We start from the raw sequence: 22,533 nt of genomic DNA on the forward strand, positions 1-22,533 counted from the left end.
TTTTTTCAGATTGTATTTTCCTTGTCTCGATAGTTCATGAGGCACCAGGCAGATTCTGCAGTAGGATACCTCAAAGATCTTTAACAATTCCTGCATGGCAACCTTCCAGACATGAAACAGATCAAATTTTAAAATAAAAATTGCCTCAATAAAAAAACTGGATGAAAAAATTTGGCAAGTTTTTGGAACTAACCATAGCTTATAGATGGATTTCTGCAGTTACAGTAGTGTAGGTGTTTTTCATGTAATACTGGTGTATGCAGTCATGACTAGAATATGTGTAGCTCAGGCTCCCTGATTGGTTCATTTTTTTCTGGGCTTTGTGTGGTTGCAGTCACCAGCCAGTCTGTTTGTATTTAGCATTTTTTATTATCATACATGTGTTGTAGTGAACTCATTTATAAAACAATGTTCTAAGATAATGCTTCTGATGAGACTGTATTCTGTCTTCTTACTGATAATAGCTAGCTCTCTGTATAGGTAGGATTTGGAGTTAGTTTCAAAGTAGGAATTAGTTTCTTACTCATCTAACACCGTGTCTGTATCACTTTCAGTACCTGGGATGCAAAGCAGGGCCCGGTGAAGGATGCCTACAGCCTGGCCAACAATCCTCAGTACAAGCTGGAAGTGCAGTGTCCACAGGGTGGTGCTGCCGTCTGGGTCCTGCTCAGCAGGCACATCACTGACAAGGTGCTGGGTGCTTATTCCATAAACCTTTCTGTAAAGCTTTCTGTTATTGGTATATTACTACTCATGTTCAGGTGTGTATGCCTGTGTGTGTATGTATAAATTTTAAATTCAGCAGGTACACATATCTAAAATTGAAATAGACCCAGAGTAACATTTGAGCTAAGTGGTTCTATTCCACCACAGACGTTCTGAATAGGTTAAATTAGTGGCAGTTTATTTATTTCAGGCATTTTAAAAAGAATTGCATTGGGTATCTCAGTAAATATAAATATCAGTGCAGTGATCAAAAAGGATTGTAGAATGTGTACTTGTCTCTGATGAAGCATTAATTTTGTTTCATAGAAGTGTACAACTCTGCTTGATTTGTGTCTGGTTGGTTTTTTTTATAGGATGACTTTGCACACAATCGGGAATTCATTACAATGGTTGTGTACAAGACTGATGGCAAAAAAGTTTACTATCCAGGTTAGTGTACCTTAATTGTCAAGAAAATTATATTATAAATAAATGAGGAATTACATAGAATTTTGTGGAGAGGAAAGGCATTTTTTGCTTTAAGACTAGATGCCTCACTAAGAGGTCAATCTTATGAAATAGTTGTTTAGCTCTGATCACCTTCAACAGTCTACAATGAAGGAATAAGCTACATGTTGGAAGCACACTAAGATCTACATAGTCCTGCTGGCACTTATTTTGCTGCAGCATTTTCTTTATTCTTCTGTTTATTTTGCAGTGGCAGTACTTAATGCTTAGAGGGAACAGATGCTGCGCTTCTGTTTCTCTGATAGCATAATTATTTCCTACATTTGTGAAATTATTTAAAGGTCTGCAGCTTCCACTAAATGAAAATAATCAAGGTTAATTGTTCTATGAATTTGGCTTAATAAAGTACCTAAGCAAGCTTATGAGATTCTGGTGAACACTTCAACATATTTCCAGGAATATTTAAGAAAAATATTTATATGTTCAAATTTTATCAAAATACCAGTCTTGGTCATTATATGTCAGATTCTACTCACCTTGAGAAGAAAGGGTTTGGCTTTTGGAGCTTTGCTGTAGCTGGGAAAAAGCCATGTATGCTTTAGTTCAAGACAGATAGCAGATCTGAAACACAGGCTGAGACACACTGGTAAGCATTGTATTGTTCACATCTGGTCTTGTTCAGTGAACTCTGCTGACCAATTTCCCTAGAATCCAAGCTGTCTTTCTGCTAAAAGCATCTGTTGAGACCTGACCAAATCATCACCTGTTTTTGCAAGAGCTGATTTTGTTAAAGCATCTGCTTTTCCTTACAGCCCAAGGCTTGCTTCTGGTTTTGCTAGTAGTTGCAGCAGTGCTTATTTTACGTGTGTCTCACTGAAAACATTCTTAAGTGGGCAAACCAAACACATTGTGTAGCGGAGGGAATTCTGCTGTGCTTGAAAGAGACAGTCTTCTTAGCAGGATCACTAGCAAGAACTGAATGATTCATATGTTTTGTCTTACTATCCAAACTCTTTTAAAAACTTTTAATCTCACGAGCTCAAACTTGTTTAAAACCTTTTTCCATGGAAATAGATTGGTCAAGCTGCAGTATTATTTTTAACCATCTGTTAAAATAAGATCAGAACAAAGCAGGTTAATCCTTTGGCAGTAAGGCTGAGATTTCTCATTCCTAAGCTTCTTATTGTTTTATATTAATCCTTTCCCCTCTCCCATGTTGCTTTGTGGAAGAAAATAAAAGGACCTGATCCCGGGCCTGTTGAAGTAATTGGCTAGATTTGGTCCTGCTTCACTGAAATTAAAAGAAGTCTGGAAAGAACCAATTAGAGGCCAAATAACAAATTACATTGTCTAATTGTAAAAGCAAACATTTAGGATGTTTCTAAGTACCACATGTGGTTTGGTACTGGGATGCAATTACATCTGTGTAATGATCACAAGGATTTGGGGAGAGAGAGAAAAAGTGTGTGTGATGTAGTCAAAAGAACATGTTTTAAGTCTTGTTTACCCAGTGGCCAAAGATTTAGGCAGCATGCATTCTGGAACTGTCCGACGAACAGAGAAGGAACAGACACCTCAGAGATTTTTTTTAAAGAGTGCTCAAACATTCCTTGTCTTTCTCGTGAAATTTCAACATGATCACATGTAGGTGTTATTTGTGATGTTGGTGAGGCATAGATAAGCAGTTCTTGCAGGTCTTGGGATTTAAGCTGTAATTTTCAAGTGCAGAATATGTGTTCTGTCATGTGTGATGTACCTCTCCTGAAAAAAGCAGTTGCTCTTAAGATTATATGTCCTTTTATAAGTCTTGAGGCTCTGTTGTTTTCAAAGCACTCAGGTCTGTTCACAGTCTAATCTTTGTAGAAGTTTACCAAGGTGGGGGATTTTTTGATCCAGAAGAGTGTTCATCCTTTTCTTTTTCAGCTGATCCTCCTCCGTATATCGATGGTATTCGGATCAACAGTCCTCATTATCTGACTAAGATAAAGTTGACCTCTCCAGGGCCCCATACATTTACCTTAGTGGTGTCCCAGTATGAGAAACAAAACACTATCCATTACACCATCAGGGTATGTGCTGTTGGTTTTATAATGAATGTAAGCAACTAAAAAAACATCCTTTATTTTTAAATTTGATTAAAAAGTGTACTTCTGGGTTCATATTGCTATTTTGGGGAGGGAGGCTATGAATGATGGAGCAGAACCTCTGGATGAAGTGTTTGGTAAGGTTCTCTGTAGTTAAAACAATGTGCATGCATTTAGCAATGAAATTTCAGTAATGAAATCAGCTGAAAAATACTCTTATTTCCTAGAATAAAAAAAATCTGTGTACAGGGAGATCATTGGCTCTCTGTGTATCCAAAATATGCCCATTTTAGATCCCAGTTAAGATTTAAATTTTTTTTGACTTCTCTAAGTCTTTGGACTTAGTATTTGGTTTTTTCTCTAACTGCTCAGTCAGGCGATGGTCAGTGCTAGATATCTCTTTTTGTCACTAAAAAATAATGTTTCCATTTTGCCTTTTGTTTAAATAAAAACTAAGTAGAACTAAGTCTTGTTAGTCCCAGCACTATTCAGGATTTTGTTTGACACAGGATCGTCTGATGGGTAATATGAGCATGTAGTGAATAAGTATCTAAAAATGTTGTGTAAGCAATTCTTTTTTTTTTTAATTTGTCATGATTTCATATGAAAAGTGCAAGGTGAATGTGTGACCTGCTGCTTCTTCTACAACACAGGTGTACTCCTTGTGCAAGTTCACCTTTTCCAAGATTCCTACACCTTACACCATTTCCAAGCGGGTAAAGAAACATTTTATTTTATGGGTCACTGGATAATAATTCTGGTTTGGCTTTTCCATATTTGAGATGTACAAGGTTTTTAAATGTATTTTTATACTACTTCTCCACCTTCACTGCAGAGTGTGTGGTTGCAGCTGTGCCACTGCAGACATTCTGCAAAGCCTTTGTAGAATAGACTGGCCTTTAGAACCTGTACCCTAGTAAGTCATCTCTCTGTAGAGGTCAGACTGTGCTAGTAATGCTACAGAGTAAAAACCCCACAAAAGCATTTATTGTCTCCCCTTGGGAGAATTGCATGATTTTCTTGGGAAAACTCTTGGCATGATGGAACAAAATCAGCAACGTCAAACCAAAGGCACAATAGCAAGACTGTGACAAACATAATTAAGATGGCAATATCACAATACATACAGTTCCTGAATTTTGCAAAGACATCTCAAAGGTCTGTCACCATTGGGATAAGCACTCCCATTGCCAAACACGATGAAAGCAATATACCCATGGTACATTTCACGTTGAAATGCTCCCCAAAAGTACAGCAACAGGGGCAAGAGTGAAAAACTTGACTGAAATTAAGTCAGAAGCCCAGGCAGTTTTGGGGCCAGCTGCTGTTCATATTTCAGCTGTCAATGTGAGCTGCAGTTACACCTTCAGCTGAAGTATAAATATAGCCAAGAGCTCACAGGATAAAGTAACTTGCATGTATTTTCATATATTAGCAATTTTACCCCCAAGAAAGAATAAGCCAGCAGCTCTTAACTTTAGCTCTGTACCTACCATGCACACCCTGGGGAATCTACTATAATCAGAAGTCTTCTCTTCAAATAGTAACTTCTTCAGGAAGAGAGAAACAAGGGAGCTTGAGCCACAGTGGAACAGTCCATTTTCTAGGACACTTGTGCCTGAAGCCAAGGATTGCATTACTTTGTGTGGTCAGGGGCACACGCTGGCTTGCAGCGAGGCTCTTGAGTTCAGACAGTGTTCCATACCAGATGTTATTTCTGGAACACCCCCTTGAAGCTAGCCTGTTCTGGAGAATGGTGAGTGACTAGAAAGATTCCTGGGAACAGTGAGATGATTTGCTTAGTTCTTCCAAGCAACCATTTTCCTGTATAGCTTATAAAAACTGGGCTTACTTTGAGGGAGTGCTTTAAGAGATCAAAAATGCATTAAAGATACTAGTCTGTTTGAGGAAGAACATCTGTTTTATGTTGTAATATGTTTCAGAAGAAAATTAAGTATGTGGAAACCTCCTGTTAATTATTTGAAGATGTCTGTCTAGTATTCAAAAAAAAACAAAAGAGACATGTTCTAGCTATCCAAGGCCAACTCTGTCTTTAAGATTAAATACAAAAAGTTAGTTGTCTGTTTTTAATGCATCTTTTATGTTTGCTTAGCAGTCATCACATTTAAAAGTAAGCAGAGAACTAGTTCCAAGTTTACCCATAAAAGAAAGTTCTGTTAGATGTCCTATGCTCGAGTCGAGTGGTCACCTCTGGAGCTCCCAAGCCCTAGTGTAGATTCCTGGAATTAAGTGTAGCAGAGGTAGAAAAGGGCTGGAAAGCTTAACAGCACACAGAGTTTTAGGTTCCTGGGTAGCAGCATGGTAGGGGGAGAAATCCCTCTTGCTTCCAAACTTGCTGTGTTTGAGGGTTTTAGACACTGAATAAAGAAATTAAATCACAAGGAGAAACGTTGCCCCTTGTTGGTTTGACAGAAAGGGGAGGGAAGTAACAGGAGAAATGGATCTCAGCTATAAATTTGTGTGAATGCCTGGCATGTCTTACAAGTCTAACCTTTCAGTTTAAAGACTAGCAGGAAGAACTTGGAAACAGATGGCCTGTTTCTCAAAGTCTGAGCAGCAATTTTCCTCTTGTGTGTCTTTGTCCTTGCAGAATCTATCCTTATGGTTATCTTGTCACTGCAGTGCTGGTTCTCAGAGAGCAGAGAGGTGATGGACAGGGCTGGAGGCAGCAATTTTTGAAAGCAAAGGTTACACTACCATTAGTGTTGTACTTCCTGTATCACTGCTGCTTCTCATTTAGCCCAACAGAGAAGTGTCTGAGCAAAAAAAAAATAACCTGCATAGTCTAGAAGGCATGGGATAGATGGGAATATAGATCTGTCATAGTCAGAAACAGTCACTTGTTACTTATGTAATATAAGCTGAAAAAGTACAGTATTCTTCCAAGGGATGTAAGGCTTTGATCAAGGGGGGTGGAGGACGGCAGTGAAACTCTGAATACTTAACATGGTCTTTCACTTCTCTTTAAAAATTAGGAGAGCTTACTAAAGTCAGTGACCTCTAAAGTGAGAGGAGTCTCTTCTCTTGTATGTGTGTTTATATAAGCAATACAAATCCTCAGGATGTATTTTCTGTACTTTTGACTTCTTTCAGGTTAATGGACAGTGGAAAGGTCACAGTGCCGGAGGATGTGGAAACTTCAGAGACACCTACAAAAATAACCCCATTTATCAAATCCAGCTAGACAAGAATGGACCACTGCTAATTGAACTACGGGGACCGAGGTTTGTAGAGCATAAGCATGCATCAACACAGTGAGAGCGTTACAGCTAAAGATAAAGCTTGGTCAGTGTCCTCTTGGGGGGAGGGTGGGGAGCTCACAGAAAATCCAGAAAACAAGGTATCAGAGCTGGCTTGAATTTAATACTATTTACGTTTCTATCTTCACCATCAGTAGTGTTTTAAACCTACATGTTTACTAATGAAAGAAATCCTTGACCTACAAGGCAAGCAGGAGCCTTCCTTTCTCTATAGTTTCGGGGTCTGAGCAGAGCTAGGCCTTGCACAGAAGGGAAGAAGGTATAAAGGGCTCTTTCTCCCTCTTAAAACTAATTATGATCATAATTCCTTTTCTTTTTTAGTACAGCTACTATGCAGGATACTAAACCCTTACAAGATCTCAAACATCTCTGAAAGTGCATTTACTCTACCACTAGCAGGCCAGGAGAAGTATTGAATCTCAATGTCCTATGAAGTAGACCTATGCAGGTCAAATTCCTTTGGCAAAATTAATGATTACCTCAAAATACCAGTATTCAGAGCTTCTGAATAGCAACATCTCCTGACCTGCAGTTAAATGTTTATCTTTTGCAAAGCTGTACAGTGGGGCCCACAAAATGGCAGCACTTTTCTATCCATCCTCCCCTCTTTGAGGAAACTTCTTCTCTCATGAAATGAAGATGAGTGCAGAGGTGTGGCTGTGCTGTTCCACGAATTGAGCAGTTTTTTGTATGCGTTTTTTTCTGTACTTGCAGATCATATTTGGGTAGTTTGAACGGCAGGGGCAGTGATGCCTGTCACATGTGTTAACAGGTAGTAGACAAAGTGTCACAAGTTATATTGCAACATGAGAAATTCTGCTGAGATCACTGACACCGACTCCTCCCACAGCGATCGGATCACACCCTAGGATCTGTGCCACGTGGCACAGGAGTGTGTCTCCACAAGTTTAACTACTTGAAGTCTGCTTAAATGCAGAGGCAGGCTTCTAGCAGGCATTTTCCCTGTAGTCTAGTTCCAGACCTGAGTTGTGTTCTGTCTCCCTCCAAATTCACTATTCATATCATGGTAAGTTTGACTTGACGTTTCTGTCACAAATGTGACAACACTTTTAGATGTCTTTGTTATACTCTGAAGGTTTTAATAAATAGCCCTCTTTGTGGTAATCCTGTTGACCCAGATACATGATGTCTGTCATGTCACTTGCAGGCAATACAGTGTTGGCTTTGAACTCGTCACCGTCTCAACAGTAGGAGATCCTGGTTCCTATGGCTTTCACAAAAAGAGCAGTGGTGACTACAGGTAATAATACTCAATGAAATCTGTACAGAGGTTTGAAATACTTCAGATCTTATTTCTAACAGGTAGTTTTCTTTATCATAGGTGTGGATTTTGCTACTTGGAAGTGGAGAACATACCTGCTGGAGTTTACAACATTATCCCCACCACATTCCTGCCTCAACAAGAGGGTCCTTTTTTCTTAGATTTTAACAGTACTACTCCTCTTAAGGTGTCCCAGCTGCAGTGAGGAGACATATCTGTGCAGTACTGTTTAAGGAGGTGGTTTTGATCTGTACTACAGGCTGAGAACAGGTGAATAACCCTTCCTACACATATGCACAAAAGAAAATTACATTCTAAGTTATAGCCAAAAGCATGGAATCACTGATTGCCACTTACTTGTGGTAGGCAGTTAGCTGTGGGGTTTGCTGCTATGGTACTGGAGGGAGCACTGTTCAACAGGCTTGGGAATAGGCTAAAATGCATATATTCAAATGAACCAGCAGAACTCAATTTATTGCAATTTTCCCACGCTTTGAATCAAAGTCCAGTGAGTTAGGAGAAAAACTAACACTGAAATTCCCTTCTCCCAAAATACAGGGTATATGGGTTAAAGATTTTATTCTTAAAAGTAAACATTTAAGAAAAAATATTCTTGTGTATTTCTGCTTATTCAGTCTCAGGACCAAATAGCTTTTACTACATATTTGTGCTGCTATCTTGAATGTTTTAAGCATTGAAATCACCTCTAAATGTAAATTTACTACTGCTGAGCATGTAGTAGTCCATGCGCCAACTTATCTGGAATATGTATATAGGAGTAAAGGAACTATTTCTAAGAGCTTCGCTCATGTCACATGTACTTTGAGAACTGTTAGTTCATATTGGTGTCACTTTAGTACATAAAACAGCACAAGGTTCTCTGTGGTTTTCTTCCTACTAGCTGCCAGACCGAGCTTGATCCTGATCAGCAGTAAGGACAGGGGGTTATCCAGCAGCAGCATACGGAGAATGCAGCATAGACTTGCTTGAGCAGGTGTGAAAGATTTTCATCTGAAGATCCCCACAGTCTCAGTTGCTGGTGGGGAGATGGGAAACTGCCCACCATCAGAAACCCAGCAAAGAAATGTTTTATTTTCATCACTTTTATAAGTATTCAGCCTATAGGGAAGGATTAGTTAAGCCTCTCCTGCTAATAAACCACAGCTGCAGGGAATGCACTTGCTGATTCCATTATACCAGACATCTTTGAAAAGGTACTTTTTTCCTTGTAAGTTGAAACCAGTGGATGAATTGAGCATTTGGCCACTGTCATCAACAGAAGCAAGGTTAGAGTTTCTAAGAAAATAGTGGAAGTGGGATTAATGCAGAATGAGATTTTTCCAGAAGCCTCCTATATGAGCTCCTCCTCTAGATCTGTATACATTGTATCTAAAGAGGATTCAAGATAACCAAATTTTCAATTTAATACCAACTGCCTCAGATCCTGAAATGCATTAAATTTTGTCTTTTTTACAAATTATATAATATTTGACAGCTGGGGGAGAGGATGTTTTTAAAACAGTCATGGGAATTTTGCTGCCATTCACATTAGTTTGCCAGTTTTCCAATCAAAACAGGTAGCATTTAAATCTTGCTTTAGAGCACAGGTGTCACTTGGCCATTGGGAAACTGAGCACACATTCTACAGGAGCACCAGAAATATCTGTGGGCTAAAATTACTCCCACAGAGGTCTGCTATTAGAAAATACAAGATTCTTTTGTTTCGTTTCCTTCATCAGACAGCTGCTTAACAAGTGTCTAGTGCTGAAAGGGCACTGATAGCTCATGCCTTTGAAAATATGTCCTGCTGACTGCTGTTCTCTCAAAGGCCATCTGGGATAGGAAATTTGGGACAGGTTTGTCACAGTGTGACTTACCTTCTTTTGCAGGGAAGTTTCTGCATGGGCACAAGCTGAGCAAAGAAACAGATTAGGTTCATTGTAGTTACCCCCTGGCTTCTGGAGTATAGGTCAAGGACAGCTTCATCCCTACAAAATGAAAATTTCATTCAGCTCACATTTTCCCTACAGATTTCTGTGAAGTTTTTAGCTCACGCTAAACCAGAATCACAGTGGAGTCCTGCATGTATCTTATCACCTGTGACGTTAGAGGTAGTTAGGAAGTCCCAACTGAGTATCTTTTTGGCAGTACAAAATGCAGATGCCAGAACTGCCAGCTTTCAGTACCAAGTTCTTGCAAATTCTCTGCTGTGTTGAGATCAAGCTGGTAGACTTGCCTACAGTAAAATCTGTTGTTGTTCTTCAGTAGTTGGTTTCTACTCAGCAGAAAGGAGTTTTTCTTTCTTTTTCCCCCTGAGTGCAAGCTACTGCCAAGCTTATGCTGCATGAAACGAGCATAAGGCTCAGCTTCCATACTGTGCTGAACTAAAACTAAACTCAACTAAAAGCAAGAAATGTACTCACTGTCTGGCATTAAGGACAAAGTATCCTGTCCCAAACAGGATGTGCTGATATTTCTTACATATACAGAACAGTCAGGGGATTTGGCTTATCTTAAATCCCATACATAAATGGAGACAAGTGTCAATCTTATTAATATAAAACAAATCCTGTTCAAATATTGCACCTGCATAGGCTACTAGAATGCCATCACTGTGCATTTCTTTTAAATATAGGACAGAACACTCCGGTGGACTATTTAAGAGGAACTGCAAAGATTCTGGTTGTGGCAAATTGATTTTGCAACGAAGTTTTCTTGCCATTTTCTCTTAGGAAAAAATGTTAGCGTTTATGATTTGCTTTAATATTTTCTGTGAAATATATACTTTAATATTTTTTCCACAAATAAATCTGGAAAAATTATTGGAAAGTGAAGATTTTAAGACAACCTCAGGCCACAGTCTAAGCTAAGCTTTTCTTTCCCCTATACTGTTTAGCATTTTTTGATCCGTGACAGAGAACATGAGGTGGTGGGTTATGCAGCAAGACTTCTAGAAAGGAATAAGACCTGTGAATGCAAAAATTTAAATAGCTGCCCAACAGAGGTATATTGGATTTGTTATTTTACTTCCAGTTAGACAGTCATACACCTCTTGATCCTTAAGTCTTCTCTTCCTCTAAATATACAATTCAAGCTTTTAAAAATTGAAATACAAGGCCTCAGCAAGCATCCTGCACTCCTAAGTTGATTGTCACACAGGGTACACTTCTGAACTACAGCTAGAGCCACAGATGAGGGAGTAACTGATGAAATGGAGGCCAGTTGCTGTAAGGGATTTTAAGAGGATTTACACATTTTCTGATTCATTAAGGGAAGACTGCTACAAAGAAATGACTTTTAACTCTCTGTCAGCAGTGCAGAGGAATAACTGGATATAGCCTCTTCAAAAGTTTTAATGTTCTCTTTACTTATGCATTGCAAAGCCTTTTCTGTGTATTCCTTTAAAAATCCTACTTTAAAGCTCCATACAAGACCCCATGATGCTGCTGTTTATAGCTCAGGTTGAGACACCCCTCCCAGTTTATTTTTTTTCAGGAAGACACAGGTTAGACCTTGGTTAACCCAATCCCTCATTCTCAGACTCAGTGAGAGGTAGTACCATGGATGAACAGTATCAACAGCTTCTATCCCATCTGCCCCATGACACTGCAAGTGTCCTGTAACTCCTTTGTACAGTAATTATGCACTTAACCACACAATCTCCATGGTGTTTGAACAGCCAGCTACGTAGAATTAAGTTTGTGTACATATAGTAGAGGTTTTCATTGTTTCAAAAAGGACATATAAGTTGTTTGACAATACCAAAGAGAAGCAGAATTCCTAGGTTAACATTTGCTTCATACATTCTCATATCAGGGCAGCTGAAGTGATCACGTGTACTTTGATACAGCAGAGGCTTATTTTTATACCCATGGAGGCAGCTACCATCATGTTACACTTCAGAATCCTTTAAGAGCTCCAACAGAAAAGTAACTGGAGAAAGCTTGTTCATTTGCTTGTAATCCATAGCAATGTTTGTTCATTTAAAAGTCTGTCATATTTATAATTATGGCTTTTATGAAGTTTAAAATAAAATGAGTTTTCCATTAATTTATTATAGACACACAGTTCTGCCTGTTTGCTTGTGTGTTTGAAGGGTGATTTACCTGCTAAGTCTGGAGGTCGCCAAAGGAAGAAGGCTGCAGCATGGTCTTTCAACAAATCTCACGGAAGTGGGGTATAAAAGTAAGGGCAGGGTGGGTTCCACGCACTTTTGTACTTCCTCATCAATGGTTTTACCCTGCTTGGAGCTGAACCCAATCAGGATATAGCACACACAACTATTTTTATATCCTGATGGAACACAAAACTAATTTGTTGCCTAAGTGCAGAGAGTTTGGGTTTCTAGTCAGAACTGGCAAAATGGGAGGAAATGCAATAGCAAGAGAGGTTAAAAAAAAAAACCAAACCAGAAAAAGGAAAAAAAATCACCACCAAAAAACCATCCAAACAACCTAGGAAAATGTAACTGGCATTGACTGGGAGGTCTGCAAAAGTAAGATTCAACCACAAATACCTCTGCAAATTTTTCTAACTGAATACAGCACAGACAATAGGTCAGCTACAGAAGTTTAAGTAAAAACATTTAATGCAATGTGGCACTTCTTACTGCTTTTCATTTCATATTTAATACTGCCTACCCCAGCTTTTCCCCAAGTAATGGTCACATCAGAAGTTGTAACCACAGACTTCTTTCCTAAGCACTTTTTGGGCCTAGGAACTGCTGGCAATGGAAGATTTCAGCCTTCAAGTCTTCGGAAGATGCGAACGTATAAATGTTTAAAGCTACTACAGCGTAACAGTTATAATGTGTTGAATCTATTTTTTATGAAAACAGGATTCTTTACCTCCAATTCTGCACGGCCTTACAGCCAATTTCAGCAGCATTAGGTACAGAGGTGTTGTGTAACAGAATACCTCCCTCCTTCAGCACACTAAGGGATTTTGGAAAACCTGACTAAAGCTCTGGTCTTGTGGCACAGTTCAGAATAAAAAGTGAATCACATATGCAGAGATTCAGGAAGCTGGAAGGAGGCAACAGTTGCCCATGTACCTCAATGATGATAATACCAGAGTTACTCCAGACTGCAGTCTTCAGCTTGAAGTGGATATTTGGAGACTAAACTTGCTGCACAAGAAGATTCGGTTCCTAGAGCTTTGGATAAACTTCACTTGCACAGACTCAAAATGTGGAAAACAAAAATGTTTACTGTAGTGTGAAGAATTTTACATTAACTTTGAGAATAGATACACAAGCTGTGGCAGGGATGAAATACAACAGGACTGCAAAAACATAGAATAGAAAATACTTTGGGCAATACTAAAATTCCCATCAAATTAACAATATAAACTGACGTTTTAGATAAAATGGTGCTTTCAGAAATGCTTAGTCACCAAAACTGAAGAGTCCTAGGATTTTTTTACTACCACTTATTAGCATAATTATCAGACACTACTACTGTCTAACAGCTGCTGTCAAAACATTCCCCGTGCCCTTTCTAGTTTTATTGAACACTTTCTCTAGGGCATACTAAAATCCCAAGTCCCTTTAACAGTTATAAACCCCCACAAAGTACAACCTACGGAGAAGCTTAAGAACACATTGTCAATCTACACTGGCAATTCCTTTTCTTCATGCATATTTCAAGGGTGAATCCCTTATCATAGCTGTCTGGAAAACATCTATGACTCCCATTTTTGAGGGGAAAAAAAAACCCCAAACACTTAAAGTGCTGAAAAATAATACTTCACTTCTCAGGGGAGGGGAAGGGCAAGGGGCCAATCAACTCTTTTTGGTCACTGGAATCACCCACAGAGTCCAAGTCAGACTCGGGAAGGTGTCTAGAAAGGGCCTACCTCCGTTTGAGCATCACCATCCCCTTTCTGTCATCCGTCTGTTTTATAGGCTTTTATAGGCATGACTCATTTTATCCTTTCTGTGAGCACCAAGGGAAGAGTGAAGGCTTTCAGACCCCACACATGCAACAGCTTTCCTGTATACAAAATACTTCTACAGTTTCAGCATAATACAGACAAATACAGATGTTTAAAGAATATGCCACTTGTACTCAAGAGATCAGCTGTATCTAAAGAGCATTTCATTCTACAAAACCGAAGCCAAACCGCTTTCTGCAAATGTCTGGCTTGAATTTCAGACCCCCGACTGGCATGAATTTACACGGGAACATTACTAGTTATTGCTTCAGCCAGGCTGCTACAAAACAATTTACAAAGTCTGTGAAATATGAGCACAGCTTAAACATTTGATAACTCGTCAGGCCTACAAAGGGTTTACTGAATAAAAACTTCAGCCCTCCACATCAATTAAACTTCTTAGTGCATTTTTAAATTCTCAGAGTAAACGCTTAAGATTTGGCATATATTATTGGCACAACGTTCTTCAAACACTTAGAAGTTCATGTATAAATATTTAGACTCCCATTAATCAGGACAGGGCACAAGAAGGACTCAGCCAATCTGGGCAGCTTTTCTGCCCGCGCATATTCCCTCTTTGATTTTCATGCACTGAAGGGAGAGCTGCTTCATTCGGTTATCCAAAGTCAGCCCTTCAGTGGAGCTGCTCCTGGTGCTGCTCCTATTCTTGTTCACTCTGTCGCTCGTCTTGTTCTCAGCCCCTTCTGCCCTATCCCCTGCAAAGAAAGGATTAAACTGGATGTTAAACCCAGATTTCATTCTGCAAGTTAAGCTTCAAGCATCTCTGCAGTTTCCTTTGCCAAAGCGAGCAAAAATTACAGGAGCAGGAGCAAAACGTTGCTTGTGCACTGCGTCAGCAAATTAATCAACACAGCTTTAGGCTGGAGCACACAAGAGTGATGGTAATCCTTTAGTCTGAATTAGTCAGCTAGGGCTGGCAGAGCCTGCAAGAGGTTCCTCTTGGCACATTATTTTTTGTGAGGGTTTTTTTTTCCCCTGGATAGCAAGATTTTCAGCAAGCGAGACAATAATTTTAAAAAAATAAATAAATGAATTCAGATTTTCCTTCAAATAAACGTACCATCAGAATCCCACTGAACACTTATTTCGTGAGAAACCTCCACCCCCTCCACTAAGCCAGAACTGGGGAACATTTCCAGCCAGGAGGACAATAATTAAAATGCTTTAGATGTCACTGTTAACTTTGAGACAAGGGGCCTTCAAGAACTGCCTTCCCCAAGGAAGACGCCAGTGGGTCAGAGCTCAGTGAGCTGGCACACACCTAGGGGAGCTGAGAAGGTTTTCCTGCTCCCTTTATAAGACTGAAAAACATTGGCCCAGGCCGTATCCAGCCGTGCATACCTCTTTCAGCTTCGCACTCGGGGGAGGACGCCCCGCTGCATTCGCTTCGGGGGCCGAGGACAGGAAAGATCATCCCGAACTCAGAGAGGGATACAGGGCTGGGCAGATCCAGGCTTCCAGGTCGTGTCGCAGGAGGAAACTGAGTGGGCACCTCACAGGGACTTGTAGGACCAGAGCTGAAGCTGGATACTGACTGAGTTTCTGAATCTTCTTCGGATACAAAGCTGCTGCCATTATCATCCTCAAACACTTCTGAAGCCACTGCAACGTTCAGAGAATATTCCAGTTAGTAATCGTACCCTCTCTCTTGCACCTTCACAAGCACAGGCAGTTTCTCAGGTTTCCACCTTCTACTGCTCCTCGTGCCAAGAAGCTCTTGGATTTTTACTGGCCGTGCTCCCCCTGCCCAGCTGGTCTTGTGCTCTCGTGGTCTTCACTACACAAGTTAGGCCAGGGCCTAATCCCCTGTGTCTGCCTCACCCAATATCATGATCCTAGCACAGACTCCTGGTTATTTAAGGCACTAATTGGAAAGACATAGCTCCCAGGGCAGATTGCCTCCACCTTATCTTCACACACTTGCAGTTAAAATCCAGCACAAACTCCCAAGATCTCTTTTTGGATGAGGATCACCAAGCAACATCAAATTAAAAAAAACCCCACCCACATATATTCTTTTCCCTGTTCATATTTGCTCAAATCTGAGTTCTAATTAAAGCAAACCAGCTCTGAGCTGTCTGGATTAAGCTGCAGGGTCTTTATCAGCAACCGGAGGAGAAACCCGTTAAAGAAGATTCCATTTTGTGCAACATAAGGGTGTACATTTTGCTAAAATTCAACACACTTCAGACATGGCTCACTGCAGGATGGGGACCTATGAACCAAAGACTTTCGCACACAAGTAGTCCCGCTGGGATCAGAAGGTCCTTTACATGCATCAGACTCTCCACAAGAGAAGTGTGTGCTGGAATCACACTGGCCTGAAGATGTCCTACAAAGAGCAAGACATGTCCAGTGATCTGAAGTTATCTTCAATTCTGCCTCCTCCTGATTCCCACCACTGCTAGTGAGGCTCAGAACCGCCTTGGAAGAGCAGCAGAAGCAAAGCAGCAGCATTAACAAAAAGGCTCAAAGGAGAAGTTTCAAAGTAGTTCTTCTGTTACCCCGGCAGCCCAGGGCTCACATGCACCACCACTCGGACACAAAAGTGCCGACAGAGGCAGCCACCAGTACGGTTATTGCCGAGATGTTCATTCTCTTTCTGCTGGATCTGCAGATTGCAGAACTGTACTTACACATTGCAGAATTGACCTAAAAGGCTTCAAACATAAAATGGATAACAGCATTATTCACCTTCCTGAGCCCCCTCTAGGGCACTTTGAGCTCAGAGACAGTTTTTCTTGTGGTTTTGTGCTTTATTTTTAACGATGTTAAATACAAGACTGCAGAGTGGCCTTCTCACTTACTGTATTTTATCAAATATGGTGAGCAATACAGATAACTTTGCAGGGGGTGAAAGCAAAGAAAGGTGGGGAAAAAAGATGTTTCCAATTAGAGAGTCCTCTACTTGGCAAGAAGCACTGACATCAGCCAGTCTACAAGCAGCACAGCTCAAACTGTAGCTTCCTTTTCACCATCTAAACTTACTGTAAAACACAGGAGCATCTGCAAGGGCCAAGAAACTCTTGCTGATGACAAGGTGTTTTATTCAACTCCAGCAGACAGAAATCAAGATATAAAAGGACCTTGGTGGAAACCTCCCTACACATTACATAACTCATCCAGGCTATTTTAGTTACTAAGTCTGGCACACTGCTAGTCCTGCCCTGCTGTAACCCAGTTGTGTTGGCACTATACACAACCTGAAGTCCTTCCACCTATATCAGATTGTGCAATTAAAAGAGAGGGATGAGCCCATGCTGCTGGTCTTTGCCTACAGCCTCAACAGTGACCAGGAGAGCCAGCAACTGGTCACTCTGAATTAACTTTAATTTTTCTGGCTCTTTCTGCCCCTATATCCCAGGCCTCTGAGCTCCTTCAGCACAAGAAAACCTTAACTCAGTTAAGAAAAGCTTAACTCAGTTAAGCTAAGCCTTTCAGAAAGAAGGCCTTTTGCATGAGGAGGGGGGACTTGCAGGTATCCAAAGAGGCAATTGATGCTAAACTTGGAAAGGTCCCAGCTGCACAATACTGAGTTGAGAGCTTCAACACATAATGCAAGAAGTCTTGCCAGTGCAGAGGTCAAGCACCAGCCCAGAACTGCCTCCCAGCTCCCGTGGCACAGACAGGCTGTACCACAGACCTGTAAGACCTCAGAGCGAGTATGCACCAGTGTCTATGGGGAAACTGCATTTTCTGCCTTTGGGCACCAGGGTTGTGCAATTATGAACTCCTGCAATCCTGACCTAGACTTTTCCCTGCAGAAATGGAGCTGAAATACAAATTAAATTGGAATTTGTGGGACTGGGCAGCAGAAAAAGACTTTCTGCATCAAGAATTGGAGAAAGTGTCCAGGAAGGAGGCAAAAGTAGGCCACATGCAATGGCCATCTATCCACTTTCACCCAGAGCCAGGATAAACGCAAACTCTCAATACAACAGGCTTTGCAACACAAGGTCCCCATGTACCACCAGAAAGCAGAGGTTACCTAGCTTGCCTGGAGCTTGTTTGGAGCTTGCTGCTGCCACCCATCTTATACAGAGCCCCTCAGCACACTGCATCAACATATTGCTGCTTCTTCACTTCCCTTGTTCGCAGCACACATGCTCTGCTGAAATCACATCTTGGCAGAAGATCCTGCAGTGCAAAGGAGCTTATCCTTACACGCTTCTGTGCAAGCATCACACCTTTCTGTAGTGCTGCAGCTGCACCTTTAGTTCCTCTGCCACAGGCCCAGCACTGGAAGACAAGCACTTGATCCAAAAGGTCTGTTTCCAGACAGCACTGCCACTTCAGCAACCTGGCTGAATGATCTGCGACAGCCTGAGACCACCTCAGGCAAGTCACCAACAGCAGCATCATTGGCTTAAAAATGCTCTGAAGTGTGTTAATTTTGCTCCTTTCATACAGCACTGTACAAAAAACATCAGTGATGCTATGAGAACAGCTGATGCACTTCAACTCATAACCCTTCCCCTTGAAAACTGGCTGAATACGCAGAGCAATCCTAATCTTAGCATTTCTTATGATGCCCATGGGATATTCCCAAGCACAGCAGTGCTCTGTACTCACTGGAGATGGTGTCAGACTCCGGTTTACTTGCTGACAGGTCTTCCACAGAGGTATTGCTCCCTTCAGCACCCACGCCACATCCTCTGGGCCCCATAGCAGTGGACCTTCTCCTCTCATGAATCTCATCTGAGATCATCTCCAGATTTTTCAAGGCAGTCTTATACTCTCCCTTAGCCAGGGCCAGCTTTGCCTGCAGGTCATCCACTGTTTTCTTCAGTTGCTAACAAGGAAGACAGGTATTAGACGGACTTTCACTGTGAACAACGCACAGCACACAGTTCCCTGTTATGTGTCCAGGGGACTTGGCTCTGCACAGGCAAGCTGGCACAAACCAGGGCTAGATACCATCTAGGGGATGGGAGAGTTTGGAATTCAAAAGCACCCTAGCACAGGCAGTGATACTTGTGAAGGAGACAACAGCAAGGCAATCCACAGCAGCCAAGGGCTGGGACTGCCTCTGCAGTGTGGTAATTGCCCCTGGCTGAGCACAGAGCAGGGCCCCCACTCGGTTAATGTGCAGGATCTCTCACAGGAATGCAGCTCTCAACACAATGTCATTGCTTATTCTTGAACCACCCCTAAGGTTTGCTGACAGCCTCTGTCTGCAGAGCACAGCAAGGCTGGGGATCACCCTTGAGGGGACTAAGCCTCACTCTCCACTGAGCACCAAACCCATCATTTCTGGTCACTAAACCTTCAGAGCAGAAAGCAGCAAGCCTCACACCCTGACAGCTATAACACAGCAGTTTCCGTGTCCCCAGGCACAAACACCGCTCTAGAGCAAGGGCAAAAGTGCTGTACCCCCTGTTTCCCAAAGGGAAAACACTGCTTGTGTGTCTGTGGCTGTCTCAACACTTTATATTGTACATCAAAAGCAGTCTGTGCTGTCTTTTGTATTACATTTTACACAATCACCTTGCTTCAGAAGGGCACTGAGCTACTGCCACGGAGAAGCAACAGGCCCCCTAACAACGGGCCTTTGCCCCTGGGAAAAAGGGTATTTCTCAAAAGAGGCCCCCAGCCAGAAGGGATTATTGGGCTGGGACCCAGCAGGTAAGGGTTCAGCTCTGTGCAGCAACAGCTGCTGACCACAGCTACACAGGCAGGCAAGACAGCAGCAGTGGGCATCCAAGCCTGGATCCTGGCAAGAAAAAGGTGTGTGCCAGAGCCTCCAAGGCTTACAAAGAGCTGTTGCATCTCAGGCAGCTCAGGGAAGGGCTCACAAAAAAGATGTGGGACATGCATTGCATCCCAGGCAAGGAATGGGAATCTTCTTCTAGCTAGGCTCCTACTGACCTAGCACCCCACAGGAGCCTTCCTGCACCCACGGCCAACAGTGAGAGGCAACATGCTCCACTTAAACCCTGTGCACATCACACACAACTACAGCACCAGCCACCACCCTTCAACTCAGAGGAGCCAGGCTCCTTGTTTTGGGGGCCATATGCAGCAAAAGTCACTCAAGTAGAAAGAGAGTGATTCTTGCACTTGAATTTGTAGGGCTACTTTGCTCTCCCTGCCCTGGCAGCTCCAAGACTAAGGGCTGTAATAGCAGGGAGTACCATCCCATGAACAAGTGCCATGCCCACCCCAGGGCCACTGTGCCTTGCGAGGCATGTGCTATGCCCAAGCACTGACCAGACACTATTGTATCACACAGAATGAAGTGCAAAGATACTAAAAAAAAAAAAAAAAAAAGCAGCCCTGGAAGCTATCAAGCCAAATCACAAATCCCACTTATCCCAAACCCCAATCAGAAATTCACATCTGCATATGTTTGAGTAGTACAAGCAGGTTACTTCTTCTGTTAATTGATCCAACTAGTAAACATAAAAGAGCACCCCAAGGACAGTTAAACAGTCTGAAGCACAAAACAATAGGGGAAAAAATGAAACAAAAACCCACAACGAACAAATAAACACCAGACACATTAAACTACAAGAAATAGACACAGCCAAACTGTATTTGTTTGGTGCTGGCAGCAAGCAGCAGGGTTTGAACAGTCTGATTTCACACAAGGAAACAAAGCCTCTCTTAGTCTTTTATCTTTAAAATGTGCTTAGCAAATTGCTCAAGAGGTTTTGAATTCGTTTTTTACAGAAACACAACACAGTTGTCAGAGCACTTGAGATGTAATTTCAGTATTTACCATAAGCAGTAAAGAGTTTCAGATGGATCTGAATTACATACGTACCTCTAGTTGGACATAGTACTTTGCCTTGAGTTCAAAATAAGGCCTGTGGAAAAACAAAGAATAATTGTTTACAATCACTGGGACTGAATGCAGAGTACTGGAGTGGGAGTTGCTCTCTTTGTAGCACTAACACAGCTATTTTGTGTATTGCTGTAACCCCAAGAGACCACTATCTAGACGACAGGACACCTACGCGTGCTCTCAATGTCTTGCTCTTTCTATTTCTCATGGGTCTTTTGACCTAAATAAAAACTGTAAAACTCCAATTTTTGGAGTTGACAGCACAATTCCTTCAGGCCTAGATTCTGCAAGATACTTAAATGCAGCATCCAGCTTCAGGCATAGGCATCCTCTCTCTATCCATTTTCTGAGCAGCCCACAGCACATGTAAATTCCCCAAAGAAGGTAAACATTAGATTTCCCTGGGTTCAGATGTGGGGGTTGAAGGCACAGTTCTTGGGTTTTTCAGTGAAGGAAAGGGGATGAAGGGAGGTCAGAGCACCACACACAAGGGCACAGCACTTCCCATCAGCAGCCCACCAGGCACTTCCCTCATGCTGCACAGCTCTGAAACATTTTGCTTGGACACAGAACACAGTGTCACACCCGGTCTGTTTCCTACCTCTGACAACAAAAAGACAACAAAATTTGCTTATAAGGCTGCAGGAGGGCAGGGGTATAAGAGGTGCAGTACAAAGCCTAGAAACTACATTCCAGCTTCAAAGATTTGAAGCCAATATCATCTGATACAACACTGAGGAGGAAAAAAAAAAAAACAAAACCAAAACCAAACAAAAAAACAACAAAAACACAAAAAGAAAAAAAACCAAACAAACAAAAGCCCTGATTTTTTAGCAGAGCTTGCTACCTTCCTCATCTCTCAGAAGCTGGAAATTAGGGGAGAGATAAACAATCACATATGGTTTTACATGAAATAGAATGTCAACTACCCTTGTCATGTTTCTACCCTGACAGCAAGCCTCTTCTGAGCTGCAAGTCCTCCTGCAGCTGCATTTTGGACTGTGCACTAGAATTCAGGAGTGCAGAACTGTGGCTTTCTGATCCTATATTCTTTGAAGGGTTGAATTCACTACACAGTCACACACAAAATAACTGAGTTGTGTTTCCCCAAGAGTAGGTCATTTCCATCTCTGATACCTTTAATCAGCCCCCCTACCATCAGTAGGAGCACACAGCCAAGTCCCGATGTTTCCAGGGACACTGATCCAGTCAAACTGTACCTCTGCCTTTCCTCACTGGGACATAACCCTGCCAAAGGCTACACAGATGCACCTGACAGGCAGGATAAAACATTGTAGTTGAGAGTTTGGATCCAACAGATAAAGGACTCCTACAGCCATACCCCAAAGCAACGAGAAGCCACAGACACTGACAGAACAGTGTTGCAGGGAAACATGTACAGGGAAAACAGAGAAACCCATTCACCTCAAATAACCTGATCCTCTTCCTTCCTTACCCTGGCACCAATTGGGAGGGAACAATCAGGCTTCAGTCCTAACTTTCCATCAGCTTCCACAGGCCTGGGGGAAAAGTCCCCTTTCTATCAGCCACAATCACAGGTGTGTTTGCATGGTGTGAAAAAAATCAGTACGTATATGCGTGTGTGTGTGCGTGTGTGTGTGCGTGTTTACACACAAATACATATATGTGCACATATGAGCAGGCATGTTTACTTATAACAGATAAGAAAAATGCCACCTAAGTCAAAGGAAGGATGCCAACAGGCTGACACGTAGGAGCTCATACATAAGCACTCTTGCTCACTCATTGCTGACACACAGCCAGGCACCTGACGCCAGCAGCAAACAGTGCGCTGGAAGGGTAGGGACCCACATCTCCTTGGGTCACTTCATCCCCTTACGTCCACGGCCCCGTAACTGCTGAAAGCTTGTCTGTAACTCAGCAGGGCGGGCGAACCGTTCACTGATGCAATCACTGTCCTACATCAGGAGTTGTCCAAGTCCAGGGCGT

The 22,533-nt window shown here is 41.9% G+C and overlaps 2 protein-coding genes across 6 annotated transcripts in view; one reads left to right on the forward strand and one right to left on the reverse strand.

Moving 5' to 3' along the window:
* CAPN7 (calpain 7) overlaps positions 1 to 13,516 on the forward strand; it is a 35,730-nt gene extending 22,214 nt beyond the window's left edge. For 2 of the 5 annotated variants that reach the window (XM_064671811.1, XM_064671835.1), the window contains 7 exons: positions 555 to 690; positions 1,080 to 1,155; positions 3,097 to 3,242; positions 3,911 to 3,973; positions 6,372 to 6,502; positions 7,707 to 7,799; positions 7,881 to 13,516. In XM_064671811.1, the coding sequence (XP_064527881.1) occupies positions 555 to 690; positions 1,080 to 1,155; positions 3,097 to 3,242; positions 3,911 to 3,973; positions 6,372 to 6,502; positions 7,707 to 7,799; positions 7,881 to 8,025 (790 nt within the window). In that variant the 3' untranslated portion in view covers positions 8,026 to 13,516. The remainder of the gene's footprint in view (positions 1 to 554; positions 691 to 1,079; positions 1,156 to 3,096; positions 3,243 to 3,910; positions 3,974 to 6,371; positions 6,503 to 7,706; positions 7,800 to 7,880) is intronic. The other 3 variants (XR_010434527.1, XM_064671825.1, XM_064671845.1) reach the window with 3 other exon arrangements.
* SH3BP5 (SH3 domain binding protein 5) overlaps positions 13,009 to 22,533 on the reverse strand; it is a 50,958-nt gene continuing 41,433 nt past the window's right edge. Inside the window, exons 6-9 of the mRNA XM_064671858.1 lie at positions 20,542 to 20,584; positions 18,348 to 18,567; positions 15,117 to 15,377; positions 13,009 to 14,470 (exon numbers count right to left, since the gene is read on the reverse strand). Of these exons, the coding sequence (XP_064527928.1) occupies positions 14,289 to 14,470; positions 15,117 to 15,377; positions 18,348 to 18,567; positions 20,542 to 20,584 (706 nt within the window). The 3' untranslated portion in view covers positions 13,009 to 14,288. The remainder of the gene's footprint in view (positions 14,471 to 15,116; positions 15,378 to 18,347; positions 18,568 to 20,541; positions 20,585 to 22,533) is intronic.

This window comes from Pseudopipra pipra, chromosome 1, assembly GCF_036250125.1.
Source record: "Pseudopipra pipra isolate bDixPip1 chromosome 1, bDixPip1.hap1, whole genome shotgun sequence".
Taxonomy (NCBI): domain Eukaryota; kingdom Metazoa; phylum Chordata; class Aves; order Passeriformes; family Pipridae; genus Pseudopipra; species Pseudopipra pipra.